At 43.3% G+C, this 19,245-nt stretch overlaps 1 protein-coding gene across 12 annotated transcripts in view; it reads right to left on the bottom strand.

Moving 5' to 3' along the window:
• Positions 1-9,733, bottom strand: part of PHLDB2 (pleckstrin homology like domain family B member 2) — a 66,331-nt gene extending 56,598 nt beyond the window's left edge. For 5 of the 12 annotated variants that reach the window (XM_038130085.1, XM_038130077.1, XM_038130095.1 and 2 more), the window contains exon 1: positions 5,639-5,762. Coding sequence is in view for 2 of the 12 variants with exons in the window: in XM_038130042.1 (XP_037985970.1) it covers positions 5,639-5,675 (37 nt within the window). In the remaining 10 variants the exon portion in view is untranslated. The other 7 variants (XM_038130059.1, XM_038130025.1, XM_038130052.1 and 4 more) reach the window with 7 other exon arrangements.
• Positions 9,734-19,245: the final 9,512 nt, after the last annotated feature.

Below are 19,245 nucleotides of genomic sequence, written 5' to 3'. Positions count from 1 at the left end.
CTCTGTTCACCCAGGAATCCCCCTGTGCTGGCCTCACTTTGCAATGCTTTTTCTTTCTCTGTAGAAGTCATTTCTCAGTCCTAAGGAAAGTTTTAACCCCATTGTGCATATTCTGCCCTTCACAGCAAGATGCAGCTTCCTTTAAGATCACATAATCCACTGTTCCCCAAAAATGGCACTACTCTCCAAGGAGCCAGAGAACAGGAAGCCCCCTGGAGCACTGCAGCCCCTGAAGGGGCTCACCCACCTGGCCAGGTTCTCCAGCACAATAGGACTGAAATTCTCCAGAGCAGCTGATGGGGAAGAACCTGGGCAGCAGAGAGCTTTTCAACCCAATTTTCATCCTCAAAAGGTTATTTTATTGACATGAGACATTTACCATCATTTTTACCTCATTTGTCTTCCAACCCATTGACAGACCCCTTCCCTACCTCCTTCCAGCTTGCCACAGATCCTCCAAACTCAAAGCCCGCACAGCATCCCAGGCACCCAGCTTTGCTGGAGCGGGGTTGGGGACTGCCCCTGGACCCCTAGCACAGCTGCAGCCACAGGCAGCTGGCCCCAGCAAGAGGTGACAGTGGCTCTCCCACTTGTCTGCAGATCAAACACTGAAGGATCAGGACACAAATCCAGTTAATACTGCCACTATGTTGACACTTTGGCATATTGCTTGTGTTATCTCTATTAAAAATACTGCTCTTTGTGCCCACACGTCCCCAGAAAAGAACCAAAATTTTAATTTTTCAGGCCATGTTCAACTTAACACAGAAAACTAGTGACACTCAACATTTCACAGATGTCTGCAACAAAGATATCACTGTATCATTAAACAGAAAAACAAAACAGGAACAACTTGGAATTACAAGACAGAACAAAGGGTTGGTTAAAATAACAGGAAAATTCATTGCATTTCCCGTGTCTCTAATATTACTGATTTATGGTAAAGATCACCAAAAACCTCATCCTCCTTATCTCATGAGGTGACAGCTACTACTTAATCAATGTGACAAACATTAAGGAGATCACATCTGAAAGGGAAGGGTTTCTATGCAATTAAAAATTCAATCTTTTATTCAGTTTGGTGAATACTTGGGTTTTCTAATAACCTTTTTTAAAGGTAAATATTTGTATGGTTTCATTTCAGGTTTGAGAACTCATTACACATTGTAGCATCCCATGAACTCTCTCCCCTTGGTCAATCCTCAAGCCCTCAGCCCTAGAAACATCAGTAACTTAGAGTTAGACCTCCTGCGGGGAAAAACAGACTCCCAAATGGACCTTTTGTGTCACAACTTCCTCTGGTTTCTCCTTCCCCTGTCCCCTGACTGGCTTGGCATCCCTGGTAGCCATCCCCCTTCCCCTGGAGGCCAGTCCCCTCTGCCCAGCCCTCAGCTCCGCCCCTACCCTTCCCCTTCTTGAGCTGCCTGCTCCGCGAGATTCTCTCTCTTTTCCTGTCCGATTTCCTTTCGGCTGTTGTGTTACTCCGCTGGACTAAAACCTTGCGAAAGAGCTTTTCTTGCCTCTGTCGCTGAACCAGTCGTGGTGAGTGTTGAGTGGAGGTTTGACTGCATTGCCTGAATGTTAACTCAGCTTGCTTTTCGACAGGAGAAGTTTGTTGGGGACAAGAGGGAGTTAGGCAGCAGCACCTACCATTCTAGCACCCGCATTTTTTAACACATCTCCTTTCCTAGAGGATGAGAGATCAGAGAAGTCATCACTTAGTAATAATTGGATTTGAAGGGGAAAAGGACTTTTTAAAAAACTTTCCACTGTGTGCAAAACCAAGAAACAATGAATGAATTAATGAGCTAATGTAACAAACAGCACAAGAGCCACAAGATCCAAGATCTGCTCTCATGAAATCATATTCTTTTAGATGAGGTTGTGCAGGGCCTCCAGCAAGGCTGACTCTTGTTACAGAGCACATGCCACACTCTGCCTTGTCTGGAACAAAGCAAAGTTATTTCATCTGGGATTTATAAAGTCATCTGAAGTGAATGTATACAGCATTACCAATCATATTTCATCTCTACAGTGCTCAGGCCAAATTAAGTTTTGTTTCACTAACAACCAGAAAAAACAGTGATTCACAACTCAAGCAGAGAGTCAAACAAAGGATTCCAGTTTTAAGATATTATAACACTAGGTGGCTTTACAGTAAGAACTCCTTTCCCTTGTGCAGTGGTTTAAGCCCAGCTGGCAACTCAGGCCCTCCAGCTGCTTGCTAATCCCCACCCAAGATGGGGGAGAGAATCATAAAAGAGAGATAACATGTATTAAATTAATGACAGTTTGATAGATAAAGCAAAAGCCATGTGCGAAGCAAAGCAAAATAATGAATTAAACCCCTAGGAAACCCTTCTTCCAGCTTTATATGCTGATTATAATACCACAGGATGTGGGATATCCCTTGGGCAAGCTGTCCCAGCTATGTCCCCTTCGAACTTCCCATGCCTCCTCACTGGTGTGGCATAAGAAGGTGAACAGTACTTGACTCAATAGAAACACTACATAGCAACAACTGAAAACATCAGTGTGTTATCAACATTATTCTCATACTAAATCCAAAACACAATGCTGTAGCAGCTAGCAGGAAGAAATGAACTGTACCCCAGCCAAAACCAGGCCACTTTATTGTAGGAGTCAAAACCTGCAGTTCAAGCCACAAGTAAACTATCGTGTACACAGCACTTCCCAACATTTCATTCATAGATTTAGGGAGAAGTTTTCCTAGGACATAAGCTTCTCACCTATTCTTTACTTCTGCCTGGGCTGATACCCACCTCCCTTTAGCAGAGTCTGCTCTGGCACCCACTTTGCTCTTATGTTACCATTCAAGAGGGTTGCAGTGCCTCGGGCATTGCCAAGGCCCTTCTCTGACTGATAATAAACAGTTGCAAACAAAACTCAAACTTGGCCATCTATCTTTTAAGGCTTTTTTGCTCTTCATTGTTTTTTCATTTTCAGTTTCTTGCTGAACATTAACAGTGGCTCCCTACAGCTCTTGGCACCTCTACTATCTCTGACATTTCTGTTCAGAAACTCGTACAGCAGTGTATTGCCACTCTTGGAAAACAGATGAAACCCCATCTGATGGAGGGTGAGGACAAAAGCCCATCACTGGCACTGCCTGCACATCATTAGAGTTTCATTTGTTCTGCCACAAGATTTTCAAGTGATTAGGGTCTGTTTCTACTATTCCAATAAAAGACACACTGTTTTGGAAGCAAGAAAGCCCCCTGAATTTTCACACTTTGAACAAAATTTGGTTAATGAGTGCTGATGGCTTCAGAGTCTGGAGATTCCATTTTCCCACAGTATAGCACACCTATGTGCATAAACAGACTGTTCCATCACCAAGCTCATTTACCTTTTCTCTGTGTAATCTGAGGACAATATACTTACTCCTGATTAAATCAAACCTGGTTTTATTCCTGATTTACTCTGCTTATTTATAAACAAAAGTCTTGATAGGCTCAATCTGATGGCAAACTAAAACTCACTGGAACTACTGTTTACCTCTGAAACACTTATGTGGAAATCCACTTTTCCCCAAGCCCACTGTTATACTAAAACAATATATTCGCAGAAAGGCACCTGCATAATTTGGTGGAGATTCTGCACCCATGAATGGACACATCTTTTCAAGACAGCAAAGTTGTCTGTGCCAAAAACGGGACAACTCAGCACGGCTGTGATCTAAAGGTTGCCTTAAACATCCTTCTTCATTTCCTCCTCCTCCTACCCCGCAACATAATACACTAGATCCCAAACTATACCTAATTTCTTGCCAGCATAGTCCTGAAATCTGTTCTGTCTTTTCAAGATATAAATCCTGCAACACATAGGTCTTTGCATGCAAGTGAGCATAAGGTCTGCTTACAGACAGATTTTTTTAGTTCCTACAACTCACAGCTTGGCACCTTCAGCAACACCAAATAAATTAAAAATCAAGTATCTGTAAATCATATTTGAGTCAGTCACTCCCCTGCAACCCTGCAGGTTTCCAATGTGGAAAAGGGAGTTACAGAGGAAGTCGCTCTTATGGCTTACCTCTTTCTGTGCGAAATTATCATGTTGGATACTGGAGAAGAAGAAGAAATAAGAGTGCAACAGAAAATACCCTGAGTAACATTATCCCACTCATAAACCACAGATATTTTACTGTAACAACCCACATGACTACTCCAAAAATTGCTCTTAAATATGCCATTTTTAATTACCTTGTCTTACTGTTACAACATCATTCTCCTATTTGATAAGGATTGATGTTGCAGGCATTGCCACATCAATTGCTCTTTCCAATAGATGGACATAATCATTTTAATCGGGTCACGACAGCTGACAATTTTAAATGTGCTTTAAAAATGAAAACATTCATTACTATGTAAACACTATGGCTGGGTGACTACAAACACTATGGCTGGGTGAGCCATTGATGTATGAGACACAAATAAAAATGCTGAGGAAAATGCTGAAGCTTTCTAACTTTTGTGCCATAACATAGCTACTCTTACCTGAAACTGAAACTGTTAAAGCACTGATTTCAATGAATCTAAACTAATTCCTATGCATTTGGTAAGACAAGATATTAGATCACCTACTCAAACGGCATTACTTTAGTAGACATCACTGCCCCTCCTTATCTTAGAGTCACACTAACCACCGTTTCATCTGGAGTAGCTCACTGAGATAAGTTCAAGGAAGAAGGAGAGTTAATTCTTTTCTGCTCGAACAAAAGCTGCAGACTTGTAGAAACATACTAGAAGAGATTTCTGTTGAAACAGTAAATTCCTTTCATGATGCAGAAAGACAGGGTTGACAGAGGACAAGCCAAACTCCAGCCATACTCATCTTTTCTATTTTGGTACCTTTCTGGTAGTTAAGTTCCAGAGTCAGTTATCTGACCCAATGACTGTATTGTCTGATGACTGTAGTGACAAACTCTCTGGTATCATTCTGATGCTATTTCATCAACTCCTTTCCTATTGAAAAGTTGAGTATGCTCAAAAGATTTGCAAACTGAAACTTTTAAGTTTCACACAGAGATGGCAAATAGAAAGCTCTGCTGTTGGGCTGTGACTGCTTACTGTGCAGACTTAAAAAACCCAAACCAAACAACATAGCTGGTGTACAAATAAATACACTTAAATACTCTAGACCAATATAATTCTCATTCCTGAAGCCAAATAAACACAGACTTTCTTCATCTAAAATTTCAGGAAGGGTATTGAGTGCAAAACAATTTTGTATCCAAATTCATATCATACAGGAGCAGAAATTCTGTACAAGAGCAGAAAGACCTTAAAGAGAAGTTTCTCTGTTCCCACCCTACTTGGCATGACAAACTTAGCCCCCTAGGGCACCCCGTAGGGCACCCCTGACAAAAACAATGAGAACAGGTAGGTAAGGCCCAGAAAATCTAAGCAGATAGAAAAACTAATCAAAACAGCTTCATCCACTCTTACTCTTTTTTTTTTTCTTGCATGTCCTTACCATTTTTCTCCCATATATTGCATTTTCCCACTCTCAGGCAACCTTTGCCCATGATCTGCTTTCCTCAGTGCTGATTTCTTTCACTGCCACTTGGTGCCTGTCACTTCCTTCCATTAATCAGTTCTCTCTAGTGCCCACTTACTTGGACAGCTCTTGCCTCTCCTGTTTCGCTCTGCCATTTCTCTTCAATTTGTCTCCTTCCCGGGATGCTTGCCCCATACTTCCAAATGTCCCCTCTAGCTCTTTAACGCTTCTTCATTTCCCAGCACTCTCAGGGCAGCAAGCATGCCCCCAGACTAAATGCTTCTTATCACACATGCTTGGCAAACCCCACCACGGCAGTGACAGCTCAAGTGGCACCCGCTGTGGCTGCTGTGCTGCCAAGCCATGGGTCTGCCTGAGCCAACACAGGGCAGCATTTGTCAGCTGGTCCCAGGACTGTGTTCCCTCAGGTGAGGAACAGAGGTGCTACACCTGCAGTTACACTAATTACTATAATAAAGGAAGTTAAATGAAGTGGTTCACTTAAAAACTGACTCCACCTGCACAAGACCCAAGCAAGAAAAAAACCCAATCTTGGTCATATTTACACAGTTCACTCTACACTGTAGTCTCTGGAGGACCTTCTTTCTCCGGGGGAAAAATCCCCTTGGATTTCTGTGGCATCTTGGATGTGCTCCACCAGTCTAAAACAAATCCTAAATGAACAGCACCTGCTCAAAACACTCAGATCATCATTTTATAGCTGCTTGTTTAATTCAGTGGGAAACACTGTTTACCTTGCTGGCAGTTATTACATGCCAGATTTAACCATTCATTTAAACAAATTAAAATGGAAATAATACACAGTGAACACAGCATTAATCTCTTCATTAACAATCATTAGCACTTGCCTACACCTACTTTGATTATTTCAGCTTTTCTTCGGATCTTCAAGTGGAAAAGACAAAAAAAATCTTCCCATTTAAACATCTTCCGCCCTTCTTATCCAACTCCAGCCTCAAGATGGATCTGCTAACTTTAGCTCATCCAATCTCCACTTCCTATCTAAACCCAAAATACTTTAAATTTTTCATGATGGGCTTTATGGCTTCTCAACAATAGTCAACTGATGCCTTTGACTACTTCCAAGGATATGGTTGATAATTGTATCTGATAAGCATAGACAGTAACTGATACGGAAAAAAAAAAAGACCACTCTTCCTGCCCTGGCTGATGGCAAAGATTTCCATTTCCTCAGTAAAGAGAGACACATTAATGAGTCAATTTAGCATTTGTCAAAATGGAAGCAGAATAAATTACTGGTGTGTTAAAGGAACTGTGTAAAAAGGACTATATAGAAAGGGTAGGATGTTACTACTTGACAGCCCTAAATGTATCTCTTTTTCTGTAACCTGCTTAGTTCAAACTACCCCTCCCCATGACAGTAAAGGTAGGCACTCTTCCATCTTCTCATCACTTAATCTTCTTTGTTTCCTACACTGCTTCCTTCTGCTGTGGGAAAGTAAGCCCATCCTCACCCTTTGCAATTCCATTCTATCAAGCCTTACTTCCTCCCATTTCTGATCCTTTCCCATGTTAATAACTTATTTTTGAGGACATTATCCACAAGAATATGGAGAATGCAAAAACTAGAACGTTCACTAAACATGAAAATCTGCAAAAAAAGGTTGCTCTTGTGTCCCTCTTCCTCCAAAAGAGAGTGAAAGTGTGGCACAAAAATGAAATATTCACCATGTTCTGACTGGCAACATGTTCACCCAGATGCCCTGAAGATGCAGACACAGAGGATTTGGGCACGTGCAGAGTCAAGGCACAGAGACAAGATGACAGGTTGACAAGATAAGCATTTGGGGGAAAAAGGAACTGGTGACAAAAGCCATGTGTGTGAGATCAAGCAAGCACTCAGTGGCAGGAGCAGAAAGCCATCTCTTGAGTCTTTATGTAAGCACAGACAATCTATTTACACTTCTGCACATAGGTGAATTCCTCACGCAGCTTTGGGGCAGGAGAAGGAGCAGGGACCGTAATTACCAGCCCTCTGCTCCCTCTGATTGTGGGCAGCAGATATCTTCCCAAGAAAAGCTCTGATTTCCAAGCTGAACCCACCACCGAGCGCGGGGCTCCGGGCGCCGCCGAATCCCACCCGGCTGCTGACAGGGCTACACGAGGGGAAATTTAGGAGCTCTTAATCTGTCAGGGGAGATGGAGCCCAAACCTCCGATTTCTATCCTCAAGCTGATCCGCCGTAACGCCGGGTTCCTGTCGCTAAACTCCAGCGATGCTGAGACGGCATCCATAGCCGGCTTAGCGCCGGGAACCCATCCCCGCCGGGCACGGCAGCCCTCTCACAGCCGCAGGAGCCTTTATAAACCACCAGCCGAACAAAGGATCGCGGACAAAGAGCCTTGTCCCATGTCTTCCCCTCCACCAGGTAGATTATTTACGACGGAAAACCAAACCAAGCAAAGCCAAGCCCCGCCGTTCCTCCCTTGCTTCCTCGGACCTCGGACGGATGTTCCCGGCGCCCCCGGAGCAGAGGCTTTGTTCGCCAGCGGGGACGCGGCAGAACCGGGGGGAACACCCGGACAAAGAGGGAGAAGCGTCTGGCGACGAAAGGGATAGGGAGGAAGGGAGCCCCGTCTCTATCAGCTGCGGGGTCCCTGCAGAGCCGGGCGGCAAGGGGGGGACTCCACCGCCTCCACCCGTCAGACGTACGAAGGGAGCGGAGGCGGGGGAGTGGATGGGGGTGATGGTGGCACAAACTCCCTTAAAAGTAGCCCAAAAAACGGAGACGGCTGCAAGTAGCGGAGCCGGTGTCAGCCCAGGCTCTGCGTACCCGAGAGGGACCGTCTCTCCATCCCCGCGGGGCCCCGCCGCCTCTTGCCATCCTGGCGGCCCAGGAGGGCTTCACCCACCCCACGGGACAGCGCTTCCCCCGCACTCACCGCCGCCGCTCCCCACGCATCCCGATCCCCGCCGCCCGCCCGGCTGCAGGAGCGCCGCCGCCCCCGGGAGCCGCCCCCCGCCGCAGCGCCCGCCCCGCGGCGGGGCCGGGGCACCCCCGCGGGCTGAATGGTTCGCTCCCCTCAGGCCGGGGTCGTGGGAGCGGGGCGGGCAAAGGGCAGCCGGGATGGAGGGAAAGGCACAGAGCAGGGGGTGAGCGGGCGAGAACGGGTAACTGGCACAGAGATGTCCTCGGAGGGGCCGCCGTGGAGCTCTTCACGATCCATAAATATGAGTCGCCAGGCAATTTCCTGCCCGCGAGATTAGCTGAGCAAACAGGGCTGCGCTGGCAGGGCGCGGGCCCCGTTTTCCGTGCTTGGGCCGCGCTTTACTTGTTCCTGCCCTCCACCTCATCTTCCTCCTCCTCATCCCCGGGGAAGCCGTGTTTCAGTGGGGGCTGCCCTCCGCCCTCCCAATCCCAGAGCGGAGCCGAGTTGCCTCCGTTCTCCCTGACTGGGGCGACCCTGCCACTCACCCTGCCCGGGGTCACACCCTGTTGTTGCCTCTGCCTGAGGTGTCCTGAAATTCAAGATTTTCTCTTACCTGAGAAAAACACACCCATGAAAATATGTGTGTAATACATAGACACCCTCGTGTGTATACACACACGGGGCTCCCAAAAGACCCCCGTCCAGTCCCCATGAATCACCGAAGGATGTAACTGCCACCACCAGCTCTTTGCTGTTTCCAAAGCAGGGAATGGGCTGGTGAGACCGGCCGGCCCTTGCTGGAGGGATTTTCACACCAGAGCAATCCTACAAACCAGCACCAGCTCGGCAAAGCTTGTTTGCAACAGCAGCGCGTCCGGCCCGTCCGTGTTTGGCAAGTGGCTGGAGGTGCCAGCCCGGACCTTCAGGGGTCCTGGCTCAGGAGGCTGCTCAGTGACAGAGGCAGCCTCCTGCGGGCTTGGAGCTGTTACACGGGGGAAAGAAAAGGGGATAAAGCCTCCAGGGAGGGGTCGTCCCTCGCCCGGGATCACTGGGTGCTGGCAGCCCAGGGTGTAAAACCAAGCTTTGCTTTCTGAGCGCCTGTGCAGCGTCAGGCTTGGTAAGGAAACCCCGGCGGAGAGAGATTCGAGCCAGCCTGAAGGACTCAGGGCAGCGAGCCAGAGTATCCTGCATAGAGATCTTGTTTCGTGCTGTATGGCCTCGTCACTTTACCTTTCCCCATTTGTTTCCCAAAGAGGGAATTCGGGGATACAGCACTTACCTGCTGTGCAGGGATCCTGCGGGATGGGTCAAAGCTCACTCAGCGCTCAGCCAGATAAGCCACTGCCGTGCCTGCTGCCTGTTCCTGTGTGTCACGAGCAAACGGAGTTTGCTGTGATAAGCTTCCTGCCTTACGTATTCCCTTTTACTTGGCTAGAACCATAACTTTACTACAATATAAACTTTGTAATAACTCCTTACTACCTGACATCTGTATAGTGATACCCACAATACTAGAGAATATTTTTAAAAAGATGCCCTTGACTGTCCTAGTGTCTACTCTGGTTTACTATAAAAAGACAAGTGTTGAGACTAATTACTCTAAAAGGCTAGAACCTAGATGGTCTCTTCTGTGATGCCTCCACAAACATCCCAGTGCTTCATTTTCCACTAGCATTGAACCTGGCTCTTCTGTTTTGTTCACTGAGCGAGCAAGGCACTTAAAAAATAAAGGCATATGTGTGTAATAAATGCAGAGTTAAGGGCATGCTCACAGTTGGTAGAACTGAAAATTACTTTTAATTCTGCCACAGCCAGAACCAAAAGCAGCCTGCCTTCCCATCATCTCACATGATCGTCCTTTTCTTTTTAAGTGGGAAAAGTTGTAGTATTAGTCTGCAAAAATCTCCCTAGGGAACATGAAGCCTAGGAATATGGAAAGCTGCAACTTTGCTCTTGCGGTCAAATTGTTACTCTGAAAGACTTGTGATATAGTGGCTGAAATGTTCCTTCACTTAGTTCCTACCCAGTTGGTGATAAGGCAAGGAAAGCTGGATAAGGCAGACCATATGTTTCCCCTGCTACCTGTATGCTGTGAAAACTTCGTCTAAATCAGTGTCATCTGTTTCTTTTCAGCAAAAGAAATAAAAATACAGAATAGGACTTATTTCTAAAATAATAATAAGTGCTCAAAATAATGATAAGTACTCAGCCATAGCTGAGGTTCTAAAATAACTTGGTAAGTTGTAATGTTTAACAGGCAAGAGTCTGGCAATATAAACAACAACAAAAAACCCTGTCTTACATTTTATTAGTAGAAAATACTTAAAAATTAGGAAATGAGAACCTCCATAAACGAAAGAACTGAAAACTCTTGTTGGAGCAAAAGAAGCAATGCTACTATTTAAAAAATGTCAGGAAAAAGTGTATGGAAACTTGCACGAGAGCTACAAGTCATAGATGGGTTCAACAGTCCATCTAGCTAGCATTAATAGTTTTCATGGCAATTGTACTTCAACATCAACAGTACAGCATATCACAAAGGCTTTTAAAATTCTCCACTCTTCAATATGCAAGCATGCCTGATAAAAGTTTGGTTTCCATGGTAATTCATATAAGTAGAAATCAAATGTGAAAATGTTTACAAAAAGCATGCTTTAATCAGGAGCATTGCAAATGGTAATAAAATGCCAGTTTGTTACCATACTTCAATGCCATGCTTCTGTAAGATAGGTGAAATCACTTCAGCTGCTTCAGAACTGAAGTAATCTCTGAGTAGCCACCCGCAGTCACAACCTCTGCATTACCAGGTCCCTTACCTTCACAGATTTTATCCACATCAGGTGTGGACAAGACTGCATTTCTGTAAAATGAGCCAGAGCCCACAGCTGGGAATAGGTTCAGCCTTTTGTTACCTGCAGGAGGAGAGGCCATTCCCAGTCTGACAAAGTCGGATGAGATAAAGCTTCCCATTGATGACTGGGTGCTGTTACACCCAGCCTTTTCTTTGGTGGCAAAACTGGTCTGGTGTCTTCCATTTTGTGCCTTAACTATTCATTTGGATTCACAGTCTATGATTTGTTACATTCTTTGGTGGGATGATGCAATTATTTATTAAAACCAGATCAAGAAAATGATCCAGGTGAAAGCTCTTCCTTCCCAATGCCTCCACGTCTTCTGAAAAAGGTCCAAAAATTACTTGCATTAGAGTGATTGATGAGAAGAGAAACAGCTAGATCTGAGCAGTTGTGCTTGAAACTGAACTGTTTTTTGAACCAGCATCACCAACACACCAATGGATTATTGAGTTACACACTTTTGAACAAACCTGTTACAACAATTGAAGTCATAAGGATCCAATGCTTCCAGGATGTAACCAGAGCATTTTGAACCACCTGTCTATAGCTTAAAAACCAGAACTTTGGGTGAAACTTCAAAGTAAGCAGTGATTCCTCTGCTGTAACTTCCTCAAAGACATTTTGAGGCAGTGTAGCAGGCTGGATTCTAGGTTATGAAAGAATCTTGATTTTTAAGGCTCGTTGGGAATCTGCAAAATCAAAAGGCAACATGGAGGATGACTGCATTCATCAGTACCATTCTGGTGATAAAAAAAATCACACCCTCTAGTTACAGTGGTCATCCTAGTTAAAAATCTAAAAAGCTCTTAATGTAGCACTCAATAGAAATGTACATCAGTAATAAAAGAAGTTGGGGTTCAACCAGTGGAGTGTTCTTGTGACTCATTCTGAAACTTTCTTGAACTGTCACACAAGAGCTATGAAGAAAAACTGCCTGGGAAAAATAAGTTACATGAGTAATTCAGGGCACAAGTCAATTGCTGGAAGGCTCAAGAAAGGAATTTCCTTACACTCTTCCTTTGCACAGTTGTACACAATTAATTGGGTTGTAACTGAAAGGCAGAAAAAGCAAATATATTTTGCATGTTTTCTGAATCATCAGGCACTAGCTGCTTTTGCAGTTAATTCAGAACTTAAGGGACAGGTCTGGTAGATGGGTTTTGTTGCACCTCTGTGAGTTTTTGCTGAGATTTACAGCACATTTGGGAGGTTTGCTCTTCCTTTATGCTGACTGCCCAGCCCACAGTATAACTCTGTTGCAGAACAACCATTAAAGGAAGACTAATTTAGACAGTTAATTTTCTGTTAATAATCAGTAGTTACCTAAAAAAAAATCCCTCTATAATTGCACAACTCATAATGACTCATTTAAGTAGCAGCAGTGTTGTATCCATAATGGCCTAAAAACGAAGACAAGATTTGTTGGAGAGGTAACCATTTTTCTTAAGCAACTGGACCATTTAATGAAATAGAAGAGCACACTATTTCTTCATTAAAGAGGGTATTTTAGTAATCAAAAGAATTTTTACTACCACAGTATGGACATTGCTTCAAATCTCAAGAGCGCTGCCCTATTAGCTTGCATATGGTTCTCTGTCTTCACAGCTGATTAATTGCTTCCCTTTCCTAGAATCAGTGTGTGCCCTGGTCAGTGGGGGTGGCTTAGGGCTTCATCAGCCAGCTCTGCTACTGCTGCTAAGCTCTCTACAGTGCTAGTAAAGTGTTTTTTCCTGTACACAAGTACATTTTGGATATATGATCTGTGAGAAAACACACTGAAAAAACACATAGCAAAACCTTGGTCAGTGCTCCTCACAGATGCCAAAGCAGTAGGAAGCAGTTGGCACAAGACATGGTGCAAATTCTGTAGCTACACTGGTTTACAATTATAGTCACAGGTTAGGGCAGCTAATAGTTTTGTACTCAGTGGTTGGATACATGGGTACCTTCATTCCATAGTTGCCTTCATTCCCGTTCTAGTCTTATCTTTTACCCAGCAAGCAATAAGCTGATTCATAAGTCCTTACATGCACTGAAGTTTGGTACCTTATGATTTCCTTCTGATTCCAAGCCAGGGAAGTTTTCTATTCTTCTTTAGTCTCTGTTTATCAAACCTGGATGCATATATAACAGTACTGTGGGTCGTGTCAGTAAGACAGTATTTCTTTTAGTAGGAAGTGAGATGAAATCTAAAGCAATTTAAGCTATTTGCCCAAGGTTACACAAGAAATCTCAGTGGGGGCATGGTGTGGAAGAGAAGAACAAAAGTTACTACTTTAATTTCACAGTTAATCTGTGTAAAGATGGATCTCTCTGTGCTGAAATAGTCATTTGTTTTCTTCCTCCTGCAAAAAAGTATTCTTTCCCTTCAAGTGAAATTAAGTTCATTAATATAGAGTCAAAAGAGGCAAAACAATGTATTTGTACCAAAAAGAAAGATGATTGCCAAAACTTATTTCATTCTGTTTGGAGTCATTTGGGCTTTTGTAAAGGAAAAAGCTTTGTCTAATGAAGTTCAGATAAAATATATTCTCACAACTTATTCATTAAGCTGGTTTTGCTGACAAGTTTTTATATGTGCATTCAGAAGGGTTGTAGAGGTTTTCTTTTCAGCAGATGGCCCCCAAATGTGGAATTATGTCCCAGTAGCAGCACAAAGGATTACACAATATTGCTACTACCTTCTCACAATAGTAGGGGCAGAATAAGATGCAGAGATAGATTTTAGCCTCAAATTTCTGGATTTTTTTCTCCTAACAGAGGCAGAATTAAAAGCATCTGAAAAATGTAAATTATAACAATTCTCTCCCTGCACAGCCCTTACTTAAAATTGCCTTAAATGCTTAGACAAAATATACTAAATCCAAAGACAAACATCCTGAAGATGCACTAATACCCAAGGTAAAATCAGCCTAAACCGAAATAGAAGTTAAATGACAACCCACCACCACGTGGCTTTCCCACTGCACTCACTTGCACCCCCTTCAACCCTAAAAGTATATCAAGATAGTGGAGAATGTCACAGAATGCAATATGTTCATCTCCAAACAGAATATGCAAGGGAAAGGGGAAGATGGTCCAGCAATTCCCCACAGGTTTTTAACAGATGGGTGCTGTACAAGCCTGGCTCCTGAGGCCAGAATACATATGCCCTCTGCCAGATTAATCTGTATTCTGTTTTTCCCTTTCTTCCTTACATCAGCCCCAGTTTGGTTTACCCTGGGTAATAGTGGGGGACCATACCCAGCCATCCTACAGGTAACACTGTTCCCTGTGCTTGCTGTTGGATGTGCCACCCGCCTCACAGGGTCTGTCACAGACCAGTAACAAGACTGGGTTCTGGTAGGCTGGGCAGGGGATGAAACTGTGGGAGGGCTCTGGATCACCTTGCTCTTTGTACAGGCAGCAAACTGTTGGAAGAGCTTTTGGTACCTGAGCTTAGTAAAGAAAGTAAAGCACTTGGGTGCTTCAGATTCAGAGCTCTGCATCTCTCCATCTGCCCAGCCAGTGGTCAGTAGGAACTTGCTCTTTAGCCAGAAGCCAAAGCTTTACAGGGCAGCACACCAGCTAATGGTACAAGGTAAACTGAAAAGCAAATAAACACAGATATTTTGTGAATATGAGTAGTTTAAAAATGCTGTTTTACAGGAGCTGAGCCATGAAAAGTCTGCTGTCTTATGCACATGTCCTTGTCTACCCTGGTCCCCACAGAGCATCTGTCCCTGTCCTGCCGCACTGCTCCTGGAGCTTGGGCACCCCTTTTCCACAGAGCCCCATATATGCTCTTTGCTCTGGGTTGCACTGCTGTGGCCATGACACCACACATTTCCCATGAAATTCCCACTGACTGATGTAGGATTAGGCCCACAGGAAGCAATAAAATATGCTTGCTGATCCCACAGTATCACAGAAAATTAACATATGACAATATTTAGCACGTTGTTTAAATAAATTCTGATTATGTACTGTAGTTTAAAGACCACTGTAAAATCTGAGATAGGAAGCTGGCAGTAGTCTGGCTTCTTTGTCATAATGCCTTGTTTACATGTTCCTTTTTTTTTTTCTTCTTTTTACTACTGAAACCTTAAAGCACTCCAGGGGAGGCATCTCAGTGTTGGTGAGCAACAACATTCTTTCTGGTTGCAAGCTCCTCAGACCATCCTGTAAGCTAGACACCCATTCTCAACAAAAAGAAAAATGCACCATTTCAGTGATACACTTTGCCAACAGGACATAAATTACTAAGCAATATGAAATGGTGACACAAAAGTAGCCCATAGGAGCCGGGCGATTAATGCATAAAGTGAGAGGAGGAATGACAGCAGATTCTCATTAGACTTAGAAACAGTTTGTCATTATGTATTTTTTTAAACTTCAGAATTTTAATGGGAGAAAAATGTTTAGTTACGCCTCCAATCTCCTCTTTAGTTAAGGGAGGTTTCAGGTTCCCCCTCCCCCTTCATTTCTGGAGAGGCTGCCAAGTTTTCCCAGAGCTAAAAGCAACAACTTTCTGTTAAACGTTACTTCATGCTTCTGGTATTAATCTAATAGGAGGCTGGATGGGGAGGAGGGGGAAGCTGCAATGAAAGCTGATTTCCTGCCATGCAGTGGGAAATCCATAGAAAATTCAGATGTAACACTAATTTTAACAGCTGGACGAGTGCTTTGGCTTTTATTTGCCATAGGAAAATACAACTACACAGGGGGTTTTTGCTTATAAAAACAAAACAGATGTCAAGCAAAAGGCAAAATGAAAAGGAGGCTTGCAATTGTAAATGCCCCAATTAAAGCCTCCTTTTCCACTACTCTAGAAATATCAACAAATTTTGCAAATTGTCTCTTATCTCTGTTAACCTTTCTAATATGAATATTGCTAGAAAGAGAAAACATCCAAGAAAATTATCTTGCTAACAAGCATTTCAACAAATATTTGCTTGGGAAGTGCTCCAGTGACCACTTTGAAAAGAGCATTAGTGAATTTGAGAATCACACAATGGAGACATTTAAATAAATCTCCTTGATGGATATGAAAAATCATCACAAAACCAGTAGATTGTGAACACTCAAAATATAAGTGGGAGAAAACTGTCCTGTAGCAGTCCTGGCCATAGACAACATACAGCACAGAACTGTTAGCAACACATCTCTCAGGCTTGACTATTCTGTTAATAATTGTTTGGAGAGTGATGGCCACAAACGTAATCCTTTACCTTGACTATTTAAAATAATGGCTGTTTTCTTCTTTCAGTGCTTGTTGCTCCACCTGTTTCTTACACACCATATGGCTCCAATCACGACATATTGCAGAAGATTTTTTTTACATTGATGCAAAGAAAGCTTAATACAGTACACATGCTGAAACTGAATGCTGTTTTGCAGATGAAGCAGGGCTACATCTTGTGTGTGTATACAAGGAAGGACCTTTACTACAGATTATATTGATTATAAAGCTTTACCTGCTTGCTGATGCACGCAATCAACAGAACACGGCAGCTGGTTTTTATGTCCCTAGCTGCAGCCAGCTGTTAGGCTAAAAGTGTCAAGTCATCCTTCTCATCAGTCTCAGGCTTGCATTAGGCAAACTGGAGGACTCTCAGGAGCAGCGATGCCTGAGAAATCCCAAAAGCTAACACCCAAAACATGAAGTTATGTTATGTGAGCAGTGAGGCTTCTCAAGGGGCAGATAAGCACAGGGCTGGAACATTTGATAGTCTGAAGTACTGATGGGCAGGGGGGACAAGGAATGAAAGCCTGGAAAACAAGAGAATGAGAAAAGTTCCTGTGGATATCACATTAGAAAAGTTTTAACAGATGAAGCTGCTTAGGGTGCTGAAAAGGCAGAGACCTCTAAGAAGAATATTGTTTCCACTTTCTTTATTTTGTCTTCCTAAACCCCAGGACGTTATGCATAGTTTTTAAGTCAACAGGACTATTGCCATTGCTGTCTCTGCACTCCAAAAATTCCAGCTGGTATCAGGTTTTCCTTGTAATGGAAACAAGCTGGCAGAACTTCAAAATCTTGATAACAGTTTATACAGAGAAAGGACAGGAACAGTTAGGTATACTTCCCTATTAAAAATGTTGCTTTCACCTCTCAATTTTTTTGTAGAAGTTGGATAGAATTTGGCAATGAAATGGTGCCACTTGTATCTGGTCAAGACTCAGGAAGAGAATGTCAAAATGTAGCTGTACTGGAATTTGTTTGGAAAAGGTTATCTGAGAGCTCAACTTTTGTTAAATATGCCATGAAATGGTGCTCATAGCCCCTGGTCATGGCGTATTTAACCATATGCTCACCAACCTTGATCTCAGTTGGACAGCTTTTAAATGGCTAAGAAACTGAAATGGAAGTTTGAAAAATAGGGATATATGAGTATCCTATTTCTTTATTGGAAAGCACATGCAATCCGGATAAACACTATGACAGTATTTAACCCTCCAAAAAACATAGGAAACTGAGTGAAAAAATGTTAAGTGAAAATAACACTTCAAAATAAATTTGCCTTTGATTAACAAATCCAGTTCAAACAATTCCATCTCAGTCTTAATATTTTCTAAGTTTTACCACAGTAGCTTCAGTTTACCACATTGCAGCTTCAGTTTCAAAGCTGTCCTAACTTTCAATTTTTACTTCTCTGAAAAAAATGTTTCTCTTCTAAAAGTACTACAGTTCCTCATTTTTTTCTTCCTTCTTTTCTTCTTCTCTGATCATATGCAACAGCAGAAATGGCCTTTGTTTGCTTTTTCTGGGCTGGCAAGAAGCCTAAAGATCCAGCTGACAAAAACCTCAAGTCAGCAATTCCAGTGTGAAGAATGTCCTTTTCAGAGCCCCCGTTTCACAGGATACCTGTCACAGAGCATCTCAGCAGCTCCACACAGAAGAGCCTTGCATTGCCCTTCCTTCCGAGGTGAATTATCCTTGCTCTGTTCCTTGAGTTTCAGCGCTGAGCTCTCAGTTCCCCACCCGTTGCTGCCCGGTGTTTGTGCGCTGAGCTCTGGGGGAGGCTGATGTGACAGCAAAACAAAGCTCCCATCACTGGGTTCGAGGAGCGGTTGCAAGGCTCAGTGGGCCAGCTCCTGTGCCTCCCAGCCCTCATTACATCTGAAACAGAGCATCCTGTACTCAGAGGGAAGCAGTTTGAGAGGCTGTGTGAACCTAGACACAGTAGGGTCAGCAAGAGGTCCCTGAGTTAAATACACATGTGCTGCTGTAATCCTCACCCACTACTGGATCACTGAGTTTGCACCAAAATTTCTAACCCAAAAGGGTCAAGAGCTTCACAGAAGTTGCTGGTTCATAGTGGGCAGCACTCAGAAAAACAAATGCTATGAACAAACTTAAGGGTCTATCTCATGCTTTAGTTAAATAAGGTGATTTTTGATTTATTTTTCCCCCCAAGGGAATTCAATGATTTCTGAGGGAACAACACACTAAATAAAGACTTCCCTGGGCTGTGCAGTGATCTGAACTACAGCTTTGCAGTATGGAAGTGGTTCATCATGCAATCACAGCTCTTCATTTAATATCAAAATAAGCACTTATTTCTCATGCAGTTTTCTTTCCTGAGCCTTTCTTAAGTGGACACAAGTGAACACTGTGCTTTTTGTTCTTTCTTCTCCCCTTTCCTCAGTGATCCTTTGGTATTTACCTCCTCTCATTTATTTCCTGTTTGTTCCCTAGGGAAAGATTGTCCTGTGAGAAACAAATGTCACGTTGCTGATCTGTTTGGATGCCTATAGTTCAAGCGTATTCTCCATGTGAAGCAAAGTTCTCATCTACCTGCTACCAGAAGAGTACTGCTCTTATATTTTTTTTTCTGAACCATTTCATTTGGAACTAGCTTTATAGAATCAATTTTCTGGTCCCTAGCAGAGCTGCTATTTCCATTTTTTAAATTAAGGTTGATGCAACTGTTTTGGGTAAGTGAAGACTTAAACTGGATTAAATCTCAAAATTC

This window comes from Motacilla alba, chromosome 1 (assembly GCF_015832195.1).
Source record: "Motacilla alba alba isolate MOTALB_02 chromosome 1, Motacilla_alba_V1.0_pri, whole genome shotgun sequence".
Classification (NCBI taxonomy): domain Eukaryota; kingdom Metazoa; phylum Chordata; class Aves; order Passeriformes; family Motacillidae; genus Motacilla; species Motacilla alba.
The sequence above is the reverse complement of the archived record's forward strand: the minus strand, read 5'-3'. Positions and strand labels throughout refer to the sequence as shown.